The sequence below is a fragment of the Calypte anna genome, chromosome 1, assembly GCF_003957555.1.
Source record: "Calypte anna isolate BGI_N300 chromosome 1, bCalAnn1_v1.p, whole genome shotgun sequence".
Classification (NCBI taxonomy): domain Eukaryota; kingdom Metazoa; phylum Chordata; class Aves; order Apodiformes; family Trochilidae; genus Calypte; species Calypte anna.
This window is the reverse complement of record NC_044244.1, coordinates 23,847,056-23,866,547: the sequence shown is the minus strand read 5'-3', so window position 1 is coordinate 23,866,547 and position 19,492 is coordinate 23,847,056. Positions and strand designations below refer to the sequence as shown.

General features: G+C 41.1%; 1 protein-coding gene across 1 annotated transcript; it reads right to left on the bottom strand.

Annotated features, from left to right (window-relative positions):
- Positions 1–442: 442 nt before the first annotated feature.
- LOC115599811 (ankyrin repeat domain-containing protein 7-like) lies at positions 443–3,039 on the bottom strand. The gene is made up of 3 exons (XM_030466063.1): positions 2,600–3,039; positions 1,389–1,549; positions 443–527 (listed from the first exon to the last, which is right to left on the bottom strand). Exons 1-2 carry the CDS (start codon positions 2,803–2,805, stop codon positions 1,507–1,509), a joined length of 249 nt encoding a protein of 82 aa, XP_030321923.1. The 5' UTR covers positions 2,806–3,039; the 3' UTR covers positions 443–527; positions 1,389–1,506.
- Positions 3,040–19,492: the final 16,453 nt, after the last annotated feature.

Below are 19,492 nucleotides of genomic sequence, written 5' to 3'. Positions count from 1 at the left end.
ACTGCAAGCATGTGAAGACAGATTCTTTTATATCTATACATACATATACTTAAGCAAAGAGCTTAATTTGCAGCACTATTTGTCATTAGCTCTTGAGGGGCTAAATTCTGATGGCTGCATTAAATTGAGATGAACTGGACTTTGCAAGAACCTGCTTCTCCAGCTCTGACTAGACAGAGAACCAGTGTTAAAGTAAGGCATATTTGCTGACAACACAGGCAGACATCCAGGCTTCGGTAAAACACTTAACATGTCATGAGGGGGATCTCTTATCATAGACAAGTATGAAACTCAAATATAGAACTAAAACAGCTAATAGGGCATACAAAGAAATAACATTTTAGAAAAGGAATTTGTAACAGCTGAAGACAAAGTGACTTGGAAACATACCTGCATGATCCACACTAAGCTGTTCCAACAGCAGCACAGGCTCTTTGTAGCTTGAAGTTGGTAATTCAGCATCCTCTGAAGTTGTGTCAGATGAGTGAATTCAATCAGTCATCAGCTACATCCATCAGTATGCTGGCCTGTAAAGGATAAGTATTTTCAGTGTGCAGCTATGAAGTAATGCAGATCATTACAAATTCTGTCATTCACAGCCCATAGATCTGTCTCAAACATGATAACGTTGCACGTTAGCAGCAATTTATGCAGCTGGTCGATCATACCTACATGGAGAAAAAACTTGACCAGGGACAAAAGTTTAGGAGGGGATTAATATCTTCATTCTGACTATATACCTAACTGATCTATTTTCTAATACTATGTTTTTCTTTGACTATAAAAAAATATTTAAAAAGCTACTCATTAAGTCTACTTTTATAGAATAGTATATCATGCAATCTTTCCCAGTTAGCTCACTGTTTCTCCTGAGCTGCTGGGAAGCATTCATTTGCAGTGTCAAGTTTGGCTTCTCCAAATAAAGATTAATTTGTTAAAAAACAAAAAAAACAAAGCCCAAAGGAGTAATCTATTGCTGTCCGAATATTAATCAAAATGTTGAAATTAAATTTGGCATGTTAAACATAAACCAGTACACATAAACGTTTAACATGGACAACATGTGAACAGCCAGTAATAAACTCTGGACAGGTGATTTCACTTCTGTTTTCCATTAGTACGGTTATTACTCAAACAGGCTGAGTAAGTTACCTAACTTTTCCTTTCAATGTAGGGTATATTTTAGCAATAATCAAAGCAAATATCACTGTCCCCTAGAAGGCAACCTTGCTACCATTACCAAAAACATTCATAAGCCACACTGGTAACTGACAACTTGTTCCCTTTACACAGTTAAATGTAAAACCAAAACATTAAATGTAAAATGTAAATTAAATTGTAAAAATTAATTAATTAATTAAAAAATTAAATGTAAAATCAAAAGTTACCTTATTCTGGGCATCAATATCAGCATTATGCTCAAGTAACAGCCCCGCTACCGATGGACTAGGAGACAGGACAGCCAGATGAAGGGCAGTGTTGCCAGATTTAGGTCTGCACCATGCTCTAGCAGAATAGCCACGCATTTTTCTTGCTGGCACTGCACTGCCTGAAGTAACACACAACAAAGGAAAACCTTACAGCATTTACATTGCACTCTGTTACAACTTCTCTAGCTTCCAATCCTGGAAAATAAGAGCATCTTCAAAACCTAGCAGACATATGCCTATTCCATGCCAACACAACATGCATGTTTCTAGCCAGGTCTGTGTTGATAGTCCAGCAACATACATCACTTCAGTGCATAATGAACAACCCCACTTACAAGAAGGTGACAAATCACACAAACCTTCATCACTGGTGACTTTCCGATGCCTGACAACCCTCTCAGTGAAGTAATGTTTCCCAACATCTAGCCTAAACCTCCCCTGGAGCAGCTTCCATCCATTTCCTCTGCTCCTGTCACACGCCACCAAGGAGAGGAGGCTGTTTCCCTCCTTCCTCCAACCTCTGCCTTCCTACAGAATGAAGCATCAACAGAAGAGTCCCTCAAGAGGGACAACCACTGCTTTTCGAGAAATTCCTGGGGAAGCAGGCAGGAGGATCCTTCATCTCTCGAGACAGAAATGAAACAAAGCTTTCTTGAAAAGATGACCTTCAAATGCAAAAAATAGCCCAGTTTCATATCAGGGCCTCTGAGACCGACCCGATGACTGCACGAGCCACAGGGAACGAGCAGGCGCGAAGAGCAGAAACAGAAGCATTCAGCAGCTATTTCCATCCGTGCATTCAGGCACCTCGGCTCCGGCTGCTGGGGTACGCACAATGCTCAGTCCACCTTCAGCTGCACCTCCCAGCTCCAGACGCAGAAGAAACACGGACGGACCAGCACCACGTAGGCACAGAGCCCACGTTACCGAAGGGCCTGCTTGCCCTGCTCTGCCTTGCCTCTCCCACCAGCCCAGCCGGGTTTAGGTGTTTCCAGGGCAATCAGCTGCTCCCGGCCGGCCACAGTCCGGGCTCCAGCACCGGCAGGCGAGGCAGCGGGGCTGCTCCGACAAAACCCGCGCCTCTTCAGAGCACCGTGAAGGTTCTGACCCAGTCCTTCCAGAGACGGCACCGAAGGGTTGACGCACACAAGACCCACAACCCCCCTTACCGCTCCGCCTTGTCCCGCCCGTCGATACCGTGTTTCTTCAGCCCCTGCCGCACCTGGGCCAGGTCGCCGCTGGCGGCCGCGCGGTGCAGCTTGCCCAGGTCCTTCGGCCGGAGCTCGTAGGCTGCACCGGCGGGGCAGGGCTGGGAGGCGCCGCCGGACGGCGGCTGCCCCTTCCTCTTCTTCCCGAACCCGAAGATGCGCTTCATCCCACGGCAGGGACGCGGCAGCGGGAGGAGGCACCCGGAGTGCCGGGCAGTGTCGGGCTCCGGGCAGGGATACGGGAACTGAGACCTCGCCAGCGGCCCCGACCCCCTACGGCTGCTACGGCTTCTACGGAACAGACGGCCGGCGGCCTGGCAGGCCCAGTACAGGCTCCGCCTTCCCCGCAGCAGCCGACAGAACCGCGGCCACCCATAGCGGAGCGCTCCGCGCAGCCGGGACGGGACGGCGACCGCGCGACACGGACCCGCTCCGCCACCGCGGGGGGAGCGCGGACGCATGCGCGGGCTCAGGAGGGGGGGGGGGCGGGAGGCGGGAGCTGGAGTGGGCAAAAGGGAGCTTCTTGTTGCGCCGAGATTGAAGAACTCGGGACTTGTGCCCAGGGGTCCCTCGCAGCCCTGCGGAAAGCCGCCCCTCTCCTGTTGCTGCCTGCAGCTCGAGGGTATTCTCGGTTCTTCAGGCACTGGGGTTCTCCCTAACGCCGCGGCAGTCCTCCTCCCGTCCTTTCCGGCGATGTCGTGGTTACTTTCTGCTTTCTCAGTCTCATTCTCTTCATTCAGTACAGACTCCTTGGTTCTTTCTTCCCTGTCGTCAGCTTGTAATTTCGTGAACTTGCTTTACAGTATCAGCTCCGAGTTTGGTCTTAAGGACTCCGAGGTATCCCAAGAGTGGCAGAACAGAGGGAGATAGATATTTCTTTCCATTTCCTGCCCATACTCTATCCAGGTGAGGCAGACTGGAAGCCCTCTTTCGTCTGCTCATTCTCTGCTCTTCCCCTTCGTTTTTTTACCATCAACTCGCCACGTGCTCTTCAGGGTCTACATCCATCCGGTCCCGGGACGAGCCGTGGGCGCCTCTCCTGAGTCAGTCCTGCCACAAGGGGCCCTCAGGCATCTATCCCTGCGATCATCAAGAACGGATTGCGTATAGATATATTTGTATGTTTTTTCCTTACCTCGTGTGTTGCTATTCTTTTCTAGTAAACCAGTTTTCACGTCCCTCTAGTGGCAGGTGACCTCGGCTTAAGCCGAATGTATCTGTGTGGAGGAAATGGGTCAGTTTTCTTTATGCTTGGTGTTCTTTTTTCAGTCAACTGTATAACTTCCTACACAATTTTTTGACAAGCAGGAAGATCTGAGGTTCAAGTCTAAACTCCATCCCTGGAAATCTGATGGAACAACTCATTCTTGGAGCTGTCTTCAGGCACATCAAGGACAAGAGGCTTATCAGAAGCAGTCAACATGGCTTCAATAAGGGGAAGTCATGTCTGACCAACGTGATAGCCTTCTATGAGGATATAACCAGGTGGATGGATGATGGCAGAGCAGTAGACGTAGTTTTATCTTGATTTCAGTAAGGCATTTAACACTGCCTCCCACAGCATCCTTGGAGCTAAACTGAGGAAGTGTGGCCTGGATGATTGGGTAGTGAGGTGGATCAGGAGCTGGTTGAAGAACAGAAGCCAGAGAGTTGTAGTCAATGGGATGGAGTCTAGTTGGAAGTCTCTCTCTAGTGGAGTCTCTCAAGGGACTGTACTGGGATCAGTACTATTCATTATATTTTTCGATGACCTGGATGGGGGAACAGAGTGTACCATCAGCAAGTTTGGTGATGACACAAAACTGGGTGGGGTGTTTGACACCCCAGAAGGCTGTGCTGCCATTCAGAGGGACTTAGACACACTGGAGAGTTAGGCAGGGAGAAATTAAATGTATTACAACAAGGGCAAGTGTAAAGTCTTGCATCTGGGAAAGAACAACCCCAGGTAACAGTATAGGTTGGGGATTGAGCTGTTGGAGAGCAGCATAGGGGAAAGGGACCTGGGGGTTCTGGTGGATGGAAGGATGATCTGAGCCGACAATGTGCCCTTGTGGCCAAGAAGACTAATGGCATCCTGGGGTGCATTAGAAGGGGGGTGGTTAGTAGGTCAAGAGAGATTCTCCTCTCCCTCTGCCCTGGTGAGGCCACATCTGGAATATTGTGTCCAGTTCTGGAGCCCTCATTCCAGAAAGACAGGAAACTGCTTGGAGAGGAGGAAACTGAGGAGAGTCCAGAGCAGAGCGACCAAGATGATGGAGTGGAACATCTCCCTTATGAGGAAAGGCTGAGGGAGCTGGGTCTGTTCAGCTTGGAGAAAAGAAGAATGATGGGTGACCTCATTAATGCTTATAGGTATGTAAGGGATGAGTGCCAGGAGGATGAAGTCAAGCTTTTCTTGGGGGTGACTGACGATAGGACAAGGTGCAATGTTTATAAACTGGAGCACAGGTGGTTCCATATAAATATAAGGAGGAACTTTTTCACTGTGGGGGTGATGGAGCACTGGAACAGGCTGCCCAGGGAGGTTGTGGAGTCTCCTTCCCTAGAGACATTGAAAACCCACCCGGACTTGTTCCTATGTGACCTGCTGTAGGTGTCCCTTCTCTGTCAATGGGGGCTGGACTAGATGATCTCTAGAAGTCCTTTCCAACCCCTAAGTTTCTCTATGATCTAGTCCAACCCTTGGCAATGACATTTTCAACTAGAACAGATTGCCAAGAGCCCTGTCCAAACTGACCTTGAATGTTTCCTGGGATGGAGCAACTACTGCCTCTCTGGGTGACCTTTTTAGTGTTTCATCACCCTCATTGCAAAAATGCCTTCCTTATACATAGACTGATGTAAGCATGTATGTGAACTGAGGAGGATTCAGCTATTTTGGAGCAACATTTCACACATTGTTACTTCAGTATCATTAAATTTATTTCAGTTTTTCAAAACTTCATCATTAAAGCTTAAAACTTAAGTCCTACTCTTAATGTTAATATGCTTCTTGACTGTAAAGCATATTTGTTTGATTATAATTGGGGGCAGTATTTCCTTATTGTCTTCTGTGAGTCAGTAAACCAGAAGGGACCCACAATAACATTTGCAAAGATGACAGGTATTTTTCCATAGCAATACTGATTGCTTAAATCTCCAGAGTGCCTTAGGAGCAAGTGTGTATTCCCTGAGGAAACCTGGACCATGTGATATTTAGCATGGTGTATTACAGCTGTGAATACAGCCTGTATCCTGCAAGCAAAAATAGAGATTGAGGTAACTGTGTGAAGCTAATACTGGGTGTGTCTCTGCGGACTAGAATGGATCATAAAGCAAATTTTGCAATAAACACCATTTTCCAGTCTAAGATATATGCCAGTGCAATGTGCATCAGTGCTTATTTTCCTTTTAATGACACAGTGTGATGGCAAAAGTGGAGATGCCCCTGAAGAAAAGGCTTAAAACTCCACTGTACAGTGTACAGAATAGCACCTATCTATGATCTGCTGGACAGTAGCCAAGAGGAACCCGAAGGAGATGGTGAGAACTGCTCTTTACACCAGTGCAGTGAAAGTTGTCTTTTTTGGAAGATAAACCTTTTCAATTATGTTGGGAGCTGTAAGAGTCTAACATGGGCTCCAGTGCTGAGATAATTGCTGTATAACTTGGTGTAATACAGGAGTTCCTATTTTAAGAAGCGCGTTGTCTTTCCCTTTGCCAGCACTGAGAGCTTTTTTTTCCTTATTGAAACATTAGCAATTTACATAGCAATAAATGTGAAAAAAACCTGAGATTTAAATCTTGATTGTTGATGATTCTATAATACGAGCATAGAAACATCTCTAAAAGCTCTTTTCCTCACCTATTTGATTTTGTGTTCAGTAGCTTCTTTCCAAGGATGACTCTTTAGTGGTTATATTCCTTGTCAACTTACCCTCATGTTCACTGAAAAAAATTTCCTTCTGTAGTATTTTTCTTCTTCATAGTTTTTCATCATTATAATTGTATATAAAGTAGTATAGTATGTCCTTTGCAAAAGTACTTGGAAGATTGCATTGTTTCTTGTGTTTTTCACTGTGCTAGCACCTCTATGTCATTCAGTATCTCTTGGGTGGGTTGCCACTCTTTATTGCTGTCTCCTCCTGCCTGAACTGTCGTTTCTAGGAATTGGGCCCTGATAAGGACTGCAAATTGATGATCTGTTTCTTTGGAAGGGCCACGTGTGACCTAGAAAATTCAGTGCTGTTTGAGGATTTGTAACATCTCTGTTGAGAAACAAATCAGTAACTTCAACCTCACACTAGTAATAAGCTCTTTGCTTTGATCAATTCACGTTTAATGGGCTCCAGCAGATTTGCATTGTGCAGGCAACTTGATGTTAGACATCAGAGACATCCTGAGCATTGCCAGTAGAATAACTGAATGACAGTGGGAGACATGCCCAGAGTTCCCTCTAAAAATTACACAAAAGCAACGTGCAACCTGTTCCCATAGTTTACAGCAGCAAAGGTGACTTCTGACCAGTCTATTTGATTAATATATTGCTTGTCACACTTAATATAGTATGCCAATGTTTTTCATATATGCTCAGCTTTTGGTGGTGTAACCAACTCTCTTGTCCTACAGAGTCCATTTGCCTATTCACAGAGTTTACCAGTCTAGTTGTTAATAACATATAAGCCCCAGACAGCTGTGTATACTACATGGAAAGTATAATCAAAGCTGAATGTGCATCTAAGCAGTCTGACCTGCTACTGTTTGTCTGCTTGTCTGGATTCTGCTCCCATTAAATGCAAAAGCAAAATGTTTATGGTTTATGTATTCATGATGGAAACTTGATGATCCATCTGACATGGAAAAAATGTAGTTATATTTCTGAATCCAATTTGGTTTTTTTTTTAGGCCATACATAGGTAGTATATATATAATATCTTAAGCATTTTTAGGCTGAATTCCTAAAAGTAAAACATATAGAACTGTCTTTCCTGGATGTCCTTTTCTGCCTTCCTAATAATTTTTTAAAATTTTGACCAGGGTTCACATTTTGGAGAAGAATTGAGGTCCTGAGAATAAATTCTTGTAGGTCTGGGTATTATTGGTCCCTAAATAGAAGAGAGAGATCTGCATTACTGAAGAACTTTCTCCTGGCAGCCTATGGGAAGCTCAAGGCCAGTCCCAGCCCACACCAGCCAGCAGGTTCATGATTATGGCATGAGGTGTGGAAGGGGTCACGAGCAGAGATGGGGGACACAGAGCTATCACATGACATGCATTAATAGTCTCATTGCTCAGGCAATTTCATTTATTTGAGGGGACGAGCACAGAAAAAGAAAAGCAAGTGCTTTGGAACCAGAGTCGCAGTAATTGTACCAATCTGTAGGTGAAACTCTGCAGTATCTTATATATAATTGTGATACTTTCAACGGAGAGAAAACTACTGGCACTGTTTTCATTATCCCATCAATTCTTACAATATGAGTAATCTGTAAATTAAACACTCCTCACAGATCCCCAGACCAGGTAAAGGTTTTTTGCAGTGTAAAGAACTAAAGGAGTTTTTGATGTAGTCTTTGTGAGGTATTCCTTGGAATTTTCTTCCTCTTTTCCCTTTCTCTACATATGGGGTAATGTGACCTATTTTATTTGGCAGTATAGGGTCTGCCTGGTGTTACAGCTCCAGAAGGAAATAGCTTTGACACAGATTGTGCCATTTGATAGCAACATACCTTCTAAAAATGAAAACAAAGGTGATCTTTTTCATGCCTCTCTATGGAAGAAAATTTTTATTGTTCAAAATAATAAAAAACCTTACTAAACCTTTAGTATCAATTGTCTGGGGAGTGGAAAGAGATATTACCATATAACTAAAAAAATCCTCTTGATTGGAAAAGCACGTGGTTTCAACCAAACAGCATATATTGAAGTCTGGATTGATTTCAGTGAGAGCAGAGGAGACTGCAGTAAAGTCTGAGCAAAAGAGGCACCTTTCAGAGGCAGCTGGGGAAATGCCTTGGCAGAGTCAGGAACTTGATGATCAGTATCAGCTGCCCGAGGTGGGCTGGGCAAGGTTCTACTGAACACTTTCCTCTGGGAGCCTTTATTAGTCAAAGCAGGGAATCAAGGGCCAAAATACTGCCCTGGAAATTAAAGTGAAAGACAGATGAAGGGAGAAGAGCCTTGCTTTTGAGTTTTATACTAATTTATTAAAAAGATAAATTAAATTAATTGTGAAATGCTTATAAAGTAGAGTGATGCTTAAGGAATAATATTGTAATACCCTCTGGAAATTCAGAAAAAATCATTCCAATTATGGGCTTAATTGTTTTATTATAAGTCAGTAATCAAAGTTATTTTTTACTGTTGCTATCTAAATATCACCTTTTGTTCCCAGAGACCATTATATATTGTTAAATAATCTGAATGATCTTGCAGATGATAAACATATATCAACCGATTAAAAACCATTTCCTAGAAATAGTTTTCAAATAAAAGGAATTACAAGGCTATGCTGTATATCTTCAGTATAACTAAATGGGTATATTTTGAAATTTTTGAACCTTGCTAAGGTACAACTTAAATAGGTAGCCAGAAGCAATATATAAAGGTAGGTAGGTAGTGTGGGGTTTTTTTTAGCAAAAATCACATAGTATTTTGACAGTCTGTCATGGTAGGTCTTATATTAGAATAATCACTAATTTAATTCAGTTCAGTGCAGTCTTTTTTATACTGAAAATCTGAAAGAAAATTGGTATTCTTGCTTCACAGATGGAGTGACAGAAGTACTCCTGAAGATTGACATTAAGAAATTTCCAGCAAGGAACAGCAAATGAACACAAAAATCCCACGCATGTGGGGTCTGCCACTTCAGATGGCAAAAGGAAGTGTTTTGGCTTCTGGTATGTAATCTTAAGAGTAGTGACTACTTCTGTGCTTCCAAGGCATAATAAAATTAGCAGAGATTTTAATTTCTGCTTACATAAATTGGAAAGCCAAATATTGCAATTAGCCTTTCTCTGCTAAGGTAAAATAACTTGACTTTTCCCAGCAAATGTTAGTATCTTATGATAGTTAACGATCATAGTGCTTTGGGTGGTAATGACAAGAGAATAAACATTTTGTAGTAAGCTCCATTGCTTGTAGTCCTGGTAAGTCTGAACAGGCACACTTCCTCAGTTTGCAGACTTCAAGGCCAAACCCTTGCTTTAATAAAACCAGAAATGTTTGTAACCCGCAGTATACAAGTTACAGTATATGAAGAATTGAGTTATGCAAATCTAAGTCATATAAAAACCAATATGCAATAAATAAGTAAGCAGAGTTCTATGTTCTTAGCAGTTTCTTGATTACATCATATCAGATTCTTTTTCAGGGATACAACTAGAACAAAACAAGTATATGGCATCTCTAATTTAGTTGTTTATCCCAGTTTCAGATCAGTTCCTTCCCTGGTGCCTAATCACCATTAGAATAAGAAGGCATGATACATAATGAGGTATTGGAAAATACCTCCTCTGAGGTTTGCTAAAGACACTAATATTTAAAATAAAATACGTTTTATGTTTTCTAAGGTACTTTTTACCTCTCTAACACTGTAGACTGGCTAAATTTTACTGAATATGAGTCCCCATGGAGTCTGATAATGAATATATTATTGCTCTAAGCACAGTTGAAAACAAAGATCCCAAAATAGCTTCCATCTTTACCTGGAGCATTAATATTCAACCCCCTTTTTTTCAATCTCACATTATTCTGTTCATGACACTGTTAATGTATGGGCTTTATGTATTTTTTAAAAACATAACAGCAATGGTTTAAACCATTCTAAATGAGGATCATTAACCATATGCCATAAAGGAATTCATTGGCCTTGTTACTTCAAATGAACTACAATTGCACAGAATTATTGCTCAAGCCTTGAAAAACCTTTAGGTATATTTTTTCCTTCATTTTACCGCCTACACTTTGAATATAAAATAGCTCCGAAAATACACTTTTTATAAAACAATAGAAATAAGACAGTTTTTGAGGAAGATTTATATTATCAGGGATCCACATGAACATACCTGTAATTTCAAATGCTGCCCTGGGAAATGGGTTTCCAGAAAGATGGTTTAAGTGGTTGACAGGCAATAATTCTTTGAAAAATATAGACTAATTAGACATTTCTTCTTTGTCAATGATATTCAGCTGTTGTTCTCTGCGGAGCGACATGCTGACAGACAAGCTGCCCCATTTATAGGCTGGTGACAAGGAAAAGCTTTTAAAACAAATTAAACATGTTGACATTGTTTAGAAGACACATTAATTTATTAAGAATTAATGTTACTTTAGCTAGTAAGTTAAAACATAAACTTTTAAAAACAGAAAGACTTGTGCGGTGCTATTCACATGAATCAAGTGATTGTGTGCTACAGTAATTTTTTTTGCTGAAACCGTGGGTGGTTCTCATTTATTCTGAAATAGCAACTCTATTGCTATACCTTCTTACTTTCCCCTGTGAGCAGTATAATAGAAAGTCAACTGCTGAACTAATTTTTCTTACTTTGTTTTTGGTTTGGATCAAGTCAGGCCCACAGAATGCCTCCAATTGTGACACATTTCACGTGACAGGGCATGACCCTGCTGAGCAATAGACAGCAGTCTTGGCTGATCACCTGTAACACTTGCTTATCCATGGAGTTCTGTAGGCAGTTCAGATGAACTATGATTTATTGACTAATGGAGTAGCTTCCTAGGCTAAATTAGGAACATACAGTTAGTGTCCTTCCTTAGTTTTATCCCTGCGTTCAGTGGCTGTGGAGCTGGGACTCTTCTTGTATCAGGCCCTACATGCTATGTAATACTTTGTAGTTGCCACAGCTGATTTGCAGTGAAAGAAAAATGGACAAAGCTGCAGAAGAAAAAGAGGCCTTAAACCCAACAATTTATGTTAGCAGGATTTTGGTTTCTTGGTGAGATATTAGGGGTTTTAATAAACTCATATTTTGCATTCCAGTACATATTTTGTACAGACTTAGTACAATGATGGACAATTCAAAGCGACTGGAAATGTAGAATTAAGTTAGACATTAGTTGGAAATTCTTTAGTGTGAGAGTGGTGGGACACTGGAACAGGTTTACCAGGGAAGTTGTATATGCCCCATCATTGTAAGTGTTCAAGGGCAGTTTGGATGGGGCTTTGAGCAACATAGTCTAGTAAAAAGTGTCCTTGCCTGTGACAGGGATTTGGAACTAGGTAGTCTTTAGCCATTCTATTATTCTATGGAATGCCCTAGGAAATATTCATCTGCAAGTCCAGGAAAATTCACTTGTGGACTGTATTTTAGCTGCCTGTTCCATGATGATGTCTGAAGTACCATAGAGTGTCTCAAACAGCACTAAATGACTGTGTTTCAGGAACTGAATTGTACTTACCATCTCCTCCTCATCCCCCAGTGTGTTTCACCATCATAATCCTCTTTCTTAATCTGTTTTTTCCATTTCTTAAAGTCAAACATTCAGTTTTCTCATTCTGCTCCCCAAAGCGCTCTTCCTAGCAGAAGCATGTCCCTCAGGACCTCTCCTTACACATCTATCTGTTAACAATGGCCTCTTTGTGCTAGGAACATCATCTCCAATCTCTTACTTCCTTAGTTGGTGTGTCCTCCCATCGAACTTCTGCCTCCATTCAACTGCAGACAAACATAAGACAGATGAAGATGTTCAAATTACAGAGAGGAAGTTGAGCCTTTGAAAAAGTTTTGTGGATGGAAAAATATGAAGAGGCTGCTAAGTGAAAGAAGTAATCTTTACTTACACAGAATGCCAGCCATTGGCCCTTGATGGTCTTCTTTTGAAGTCTGACTGGAAGAAAGGGTTCCTCAAGGAAGTACAGACAAGCAGCCTGAAATAGCAGAGCCATGGGGTAATAGGAAGCAGACAACCAGTTGTTTGTTTTGGGAAGGAATGGAGGAGAATTGAAAGAAAATAGTGTTTGTGACTGTGAACAGCAAACCCCAAAACATTGTGCCTCCTCTCCTTCAGCTATTAACAGTCCTTGGCTGATAAAAGAAACAAGCCTGTAAACATTTGCAGGCCTAGATTTGTGCAGTGCTTTCCTACACATCATGAGTGCTGAGGAAGCAATGAAATTAGCTAAATGCAGCTGCTCTCATATTTAGCATATGTGAGTGGGTGATTTACACAAGTAGAGTTATGGTTTCCGCAGTGCTAAATGAATGAACAAGCTGCTAGCAGCGGACCGTTGCCATTTAAAAAATCCAAAAAGTAACATGCAGTTTAGGACTCTAACCAGAGCATGTCTATGGAGAAAATATTACATATTTTCCACCTTTTCTAACATTTGTTTCCTACAATAGTACTTTTACTATTTGCCATTCAGTTCAATGTGACGCTTCTGCATAATCAAGGGAAGTGTTGAGGGAGTAATTTTGGCACAGGGATTTGGGGAAAACATTCATATTTATGGACCATCCAGTCTTGCAATTAAAAATATTTAATCAGAAGGAAGTACCTTGGCTGTCTTAGTATGTCCAAGTGAACACTTCTGTGCCTTCATGTTGTGACTGGTCCTATGCTGTTCTCCCACAATGACTTAGCACATTTTAGTTGTGTTTGCTGCTGGCATGAAGACAGTTTTAGATCATTGTTGGGACTTGTGATGGGTCTGTGCAAGACTCACCTTTTCACTTGTATTGTTTCACAAACTCATGGCTCAGATCTGATATTGCACTATAATGCACTGTTACAGCCAAGACTATAATGCAGTGTGTACATATATATATATGCAGTGTAAATATATATATATAAATGATATAATCATAGAATGGTTTGGATTGGAAGGGACATCTATATATCTGTATATAAATAGATATGTGCTATAATGCTTAGGTAGCTGTAATGAGTATAGTGTAAAAATTATTCATTTGCATGAGAAAAAGACGTGTTAAGTGCTTGGCCAAAGAGCTCAACTTCATCCAAGTTCAGCTTGCCTACATAACTGAATGTTTATCGTTACACTCTCCCTGCAATAGTTGTTTGTTTGGGTTTTTTTTTCCATTTGTGGTGGCTGAGCTGGTGGCCTGTGTGTTAATTTTACAACATTATTCCCAGGGTAAATTTCATAACCCCATGTTCAGTATGTGTTTCTACAATATGAAATACACAAGTCACGTAACAGTGTGGTTATTCAGCTATGCTGTTCTGTTCTGAATCGTGTAATGTATAATTAACTTGGTAATTGTTAATTAAAAATGTAATGACTACTTATGATATGTAACTATAATATAATAAAGATAATTTTTTACTTGACTATAAAAGAAGAATGAAGATACTAGGAATAATTCTGCAAATTTCAATACAATACTCAACTTACTATTCTTGGCAGCGTACTTTCAGTAGGTAATTTTTTAGGGCATATATAAAAATTAGAGTCTTTTAGCTAATTCTCATGGTCTACTCAAATAATAAAAGGAACAGGAGGTAAAACATTCAGAACTGTTTTAGTATCTTTACATGCTAACTCACATTAAAAAAAAAAGTTCCTGCCAGGTTCAAAGCCATGTACCTGAATTCAGGCAGCCTTTTGCTTCAGCTAATTATCATAATTGGCAGAGCATATAAGGGGGAATCAAGCTGTGTATCTTCTGAGCTGGGCTGGCCCTTGTGGGAACAGCTGTCACTGGTGCTCTGCTTGATGTTCTGTATTCGCATGCTTGTCATGACTGGTGCATAGATGTCCAAACTCAGAGTTGCCATTGGCTTTACACCAGGCATTGGCTAATTATATACTGAACCTTTTCAACAGAAACATGCAATAAGACAGTAGTTTGTTAATTATGGAAAGTTTGCACACTGGGAGAAAACAAAACATGAAAAACTGACCAAAACACTTCACTGTCTAAATTACATCTCTAACGGATGCTGTTTTCCCTCCTGATTCTTCTGGAAGGCATCTAATTAATAAGTACTTGAGATTTTGAAATTCTTAGTTTTTGGCAGCACTTCAGACAAAAACCATAAGCAGTCATGGTCACGTAGATGAATAAAGGCCAATGGCAGCCGTGTGGTGTCACGCAGTGGTGAATGTTGAAAAGTAAATGGGTCTCAGTCCCATTTATTCTGATGCCAAACTGAGGAATTAATGGTTACTGGGAAGTGTTTTGAGATCTCCTAGTTGAGAGCTCTACCGAAAATTATAATTACCATTATTAGCATTAGTTATAATAGTAAAAACCATAGCAGGAGCCAGTCAGTAAGAATGCCAGTATGTGAGTAAGTGAGGAGTCACTGTTAGATCTCCCCAGCCCACCCCTGCTCATGCCTCATAAGAAACATATTTTATTATGAATGCCTTGTGGTTTGAATGTCTACTACCTCTGAAAGCATCAGACTTCAATTATACACGTGACCTTACATCCTGTGTTTCAACCCCCAACTTCTCCTATGCATCTTTTAGAGATTAATCTGAAGGATGCAGTTGCCGTGTGTCAAAGTTGCCATGTGTCAAATACCAGCCAGGCCTTGGCTCTCGCCCCCCACCCCTGCTGTGGGACAGCAAGGAGAAATGCACCCAAAGGCTTCTTAATCAACATGAGGATAGGGAGGTTTTCACTCCCCACTTGCAGTAATGAGCAAAGCCAGACAGACTCAATTTGGGAAGAAAAGTTTATCAAAAGGAAGAGAAAATATGATCAGATCTTAATACCTTCCCCCCATCCTTCCAGTCTTTCCAGGCCTGGATCGCTTCATGGCGCCTGCCCCTCGGGGCACAGGGGACGGACGGGCAGGGGGGTTGTAGGGTCAATTCAACACATGGTGTTTCTGCTGCTTCTTCCTTCTCAGGGGGAGGACTCCTCCCATTCTTCCCCAGGTACAATGCAGAGTCCTTCGCCAACCCCTCCAACACGACTCCCTCTAAGGAGATACACTCCCTCAGGCACAGACTGCTCCAGCCTGGGCTGCCCACAGAGTCACAGACTTTGGGAGCAGTCGCCTCCCCTGGCACGGGGTCCTCCATGGCTGCAGAGCCACATCTGCCCCTCTGCATGACCCTGCACAGGCTGCAGCTTCATGTCTGCCCACCCGTGACACTTCAAGGGCTACAAATCCATCCCTTCCCCACTGTGCTCTTTCAGGCACTGCCCCACCGTGCTCCTCCATGGGCTGCAGGGGCACAGCTGCCATCTCACCATGCGCTGCAGGAAATTCTCCGCTTGGTCACCATCTCCCCCTCCTTCCTCACTGACCTCGAGGGCTTTGCTCTGGCATTGCTCGCACCTCCTTCTCTCCTCTGCTCTGGAAGTCTTTTTTTTTTTTCACTTTTGTAGTTTTGTTTTTCCTTTTCTTGAATAAGTTAGTGGCAGAGGTGCTTACTAACTTTTAAGTTGTTAATGATTTTGGCCTTAGAGTTATTTGAATTAAGTACCAGAGAGCTGCACAGTTCATAGCTTTTGTTGTCTGAGCACACTGAAGTTATCAGGGCAGCTTCAGCACACATTTCTCCTATGCCTTCCCAACTGTTGCCTCGTCTTGTCTCCCTCTTTTAGAGGCTCCCTGTCTTCATACCATCCTCTTGGTGTGGGGACTCTTTGGGGGATCTCTGTCCCCCTAGAATGTAATCCATTCTATGGGAGCGTATTGTGGTGGGCATGGAACATAGAGCTGGCTAAATGGAGTAGGATGCAAAACGTAAGTAATCTCTTTCGTTTGTGGCACATCTGATGAAAGGCTGCGTGGACACAACTACTGCACTACCAAGGTTCAAGCCCTTTTCTGTGTCTGCACCAGTAGAGCGTGCCAATGTTACCAAAATCTTGTATACATACCTTGCAGGGTTGGCTGCCACAGAGAGACTAAAAGCGTTTGTGTCCACCCATTTTCTCTCCTTGTGATTTTTTGAGTGTCACCAGGATGGATGAGATTTAGCCAGCTATCCCTCTATTGCTGTCAGTGATCAGATACAACTTTCAAATATTGTTGTGTAATAAATTAACAAGGACACAGAATCGAACAGAATGGAGCACTTTGTCTCACCCAGTTGATTGTATAGCTCCAAATAACATTGCTGACCAGCATAGCTTTTGACACCTTGGAACTCTTACTTTTGCTGGAATATGCATGATTTGTTTTATTCTAGCCATGTAGAGTACAATTCCAGTACGTCTCAATGCACACTGTTTCTTTAAATATTTTTGAACATTTTCTTGAGAAAATGCCAGATGGCCACCTTTTCCCCACAACTGATAGTGCATATAAATTGCTAAATGATTTTATCTTTTCTGCTAGAGGTGGTGAGTATGATCTCCTTTGATGCTTAAGCAATTCTGCCAGTACTAATTAAAGGTATTTTAATGAGATTTTTTAGGAATTACCTCAAGCGATAAGAAAAAATATTTTTTTTATTAAATTTTGCATAGTTAAATTATATTTTTCAAATCCTATTTAACCTACAGCTTTTCACTTGTAAGACAAAAAGATGGATGAATTGTAGAAATAAGAAACTGATCTGGGCGAAAAATACTCTTCCAACTAGGTTTAAATATTCAGGCACCTGGAAATACCAATTAAAGATAAACTTTAATCCTAAATCTATTCTTTTGTACGCCTAAGGTGAATATAATGTTTAGGGGAGTAAGTTCCTTAATTCTGAAGAGCTAGTCAAGAGCAATTAATCAGCAAAATGATAATTAATTTAACATAGTGGACAGAATTCAGAACATCTGTTGCTAACAAAGAAGAACAGAATTAACTTTATTTTCCTTGAATAGACACAATACTTCAGTGAAAAGTATTTTAATAATATTTTGAAAAGTACAAAAAAATGTAAAACCTCAAGTTGTCATTGGCATCCAGTGGAAAATAACCACCTCAGGACTCCTCTATGGGTGTGAAAATTCTCCAGAGCTTGTAGACAAATCTGGTATGAGGAGCAGATCTAAAGTATGAAAAGCTAGAGGGGCCTTAGTGTTAGGTGGCAAAGCACTTAGTCTCCGAAGTCTCTCCATGTGACAGTGGTTTTGTGGATGTACAACCTACCTATCCATCTGCCCCCTCATGTAAGGATGAAATTGGCCATGATTTTTGCTGATGGTCTAGATACGTTGAATAAAAGCCATTCCTCCCATGGATAACCTGTTAGTAACTGCTCTGTTACTATTCATGTTGAGACTGAAGTAATGCAGTATTGTTTCTGCTTCCAGTTTGAACAGGTAAAACTTTTAAAAGGAACAAATGGAGGATGAATAACCTGATTACTAAGAGCAAGTAGTAAATAAAGAAGAATGAGTGTTCCTTGGCATGTGAAAATAAGTTTTGTTAGCTTTCCTTAAGCATTTGCTAGGGAAAAAACAGTATTTCTGAAAGCATTTGCCCAATCTGAACTTACGTGTACCAGGGTTTGTTTGAGACCAAGAATGCAGCCTCTAGAGTTTTCATGGAAGTGTGCAAATAATGTTTTGATTGTATCATTCTTGCTTTCTCCTATTTGTTACAGAACAGATCGTAGTGGTCCTTAAGAATGCTGTCAGGCCACCCATAATGACAACTGATGATTCCTGTCAGTGGTTCCAGGATTTTGTAGTCACTGATGAATATACAGTTCCAAAGACATATCTGTCTCTTGTTTTCTCTTTCTTAAGCATGAAAAATGACTATCAGAGAATCCCATAAGCATCAGTTTCTAGGTATCAAAAAATCTGTTATATTTATTTCTGACCTTTATTGCTTGACAGTTGTGTTTTGTGTGGAAATACTTGGGTTTCTTTGCTGAATTCTGAGCTTGTGACTGATTTTATGGCAGTAGTGGTGGTAAAGAAGGTGTTTAGCTTTAAAAAAATTATATATATGGTTTAAAATGAATTAGCCCAGACATTTATTAGTCAAAGTGAAGTTTCAGAATTAAAGTTTTAAACATGGTATCCTTGCAGTCAGCTAGGTCATTGAGCAGTGAAATGCATGCTTTGGTGAAGCAATATATCCATGTAATGTTATGAGATTCAATTCTAATGATGTCAGCATTTTTTTATTTGGAGACTGTCCATAAAGCAAAGCATTTGCATTCACCCATTGCGGGGTTTGAATCTGTCATCTTCACTGATTGATTTACTGTTTCTGCATACATCCATTGTACTAAACTGTGTGTGTTGAAGTATGTTATTTTCCCAGATGTGCAACAGATGTTTTAAAACATCAGCTAGAGTTGTATAAACTGTATAATTCAATTCCAGATCATGACAGGAGTACTATTACTGCAGTGCTAAGAAGGATTTTTATGTCCAAGAGTAAATAACTGATAGAGTTGTTGCTACACAGAGAAGATTACACTGGTTAAAAGTAGATGATAGATAATACCAAACCAAACATTTCCTATAGACATCATGTTTAGAGCCTTCAAAGGCTGTCAGGGGTGAATTAGTTCTGGATTTAGCTCTTCATTTTCTAATATATGTACTTGTCTTCTAACAAGTCACCTCTGTCAAATAGATGTGACAGGTACATCACTAAATTGAAAACATCAAGAAACAGCTGAGTCAGTGTCTGTTATAGGATTTATTCCCCTTGCAGAAATTGTATTGCTGTGATTCCACCTCACATGACAGGATTTGGATAGTCATCTAACTGTGATACATACAGAAAAATGCCTCAACTGAAAGGAAGGCTAAAGCTCAACTAGTGTACAGCAATGATGCTCATCCATTTCTAGACCGTTCCTTCTGATCTGACACCAGACTCTTCCATAGTAGTGGGAATCAGAAGAAATTCCTTTACAGATGAGAACTAATTCCTATATAGTTTTCTTCTATATTTCTGTCTTGTGAACATACATGAAAGATTCTCACTGAAAGGTTTTGTGTTCTGTGAAACTGTGGATAG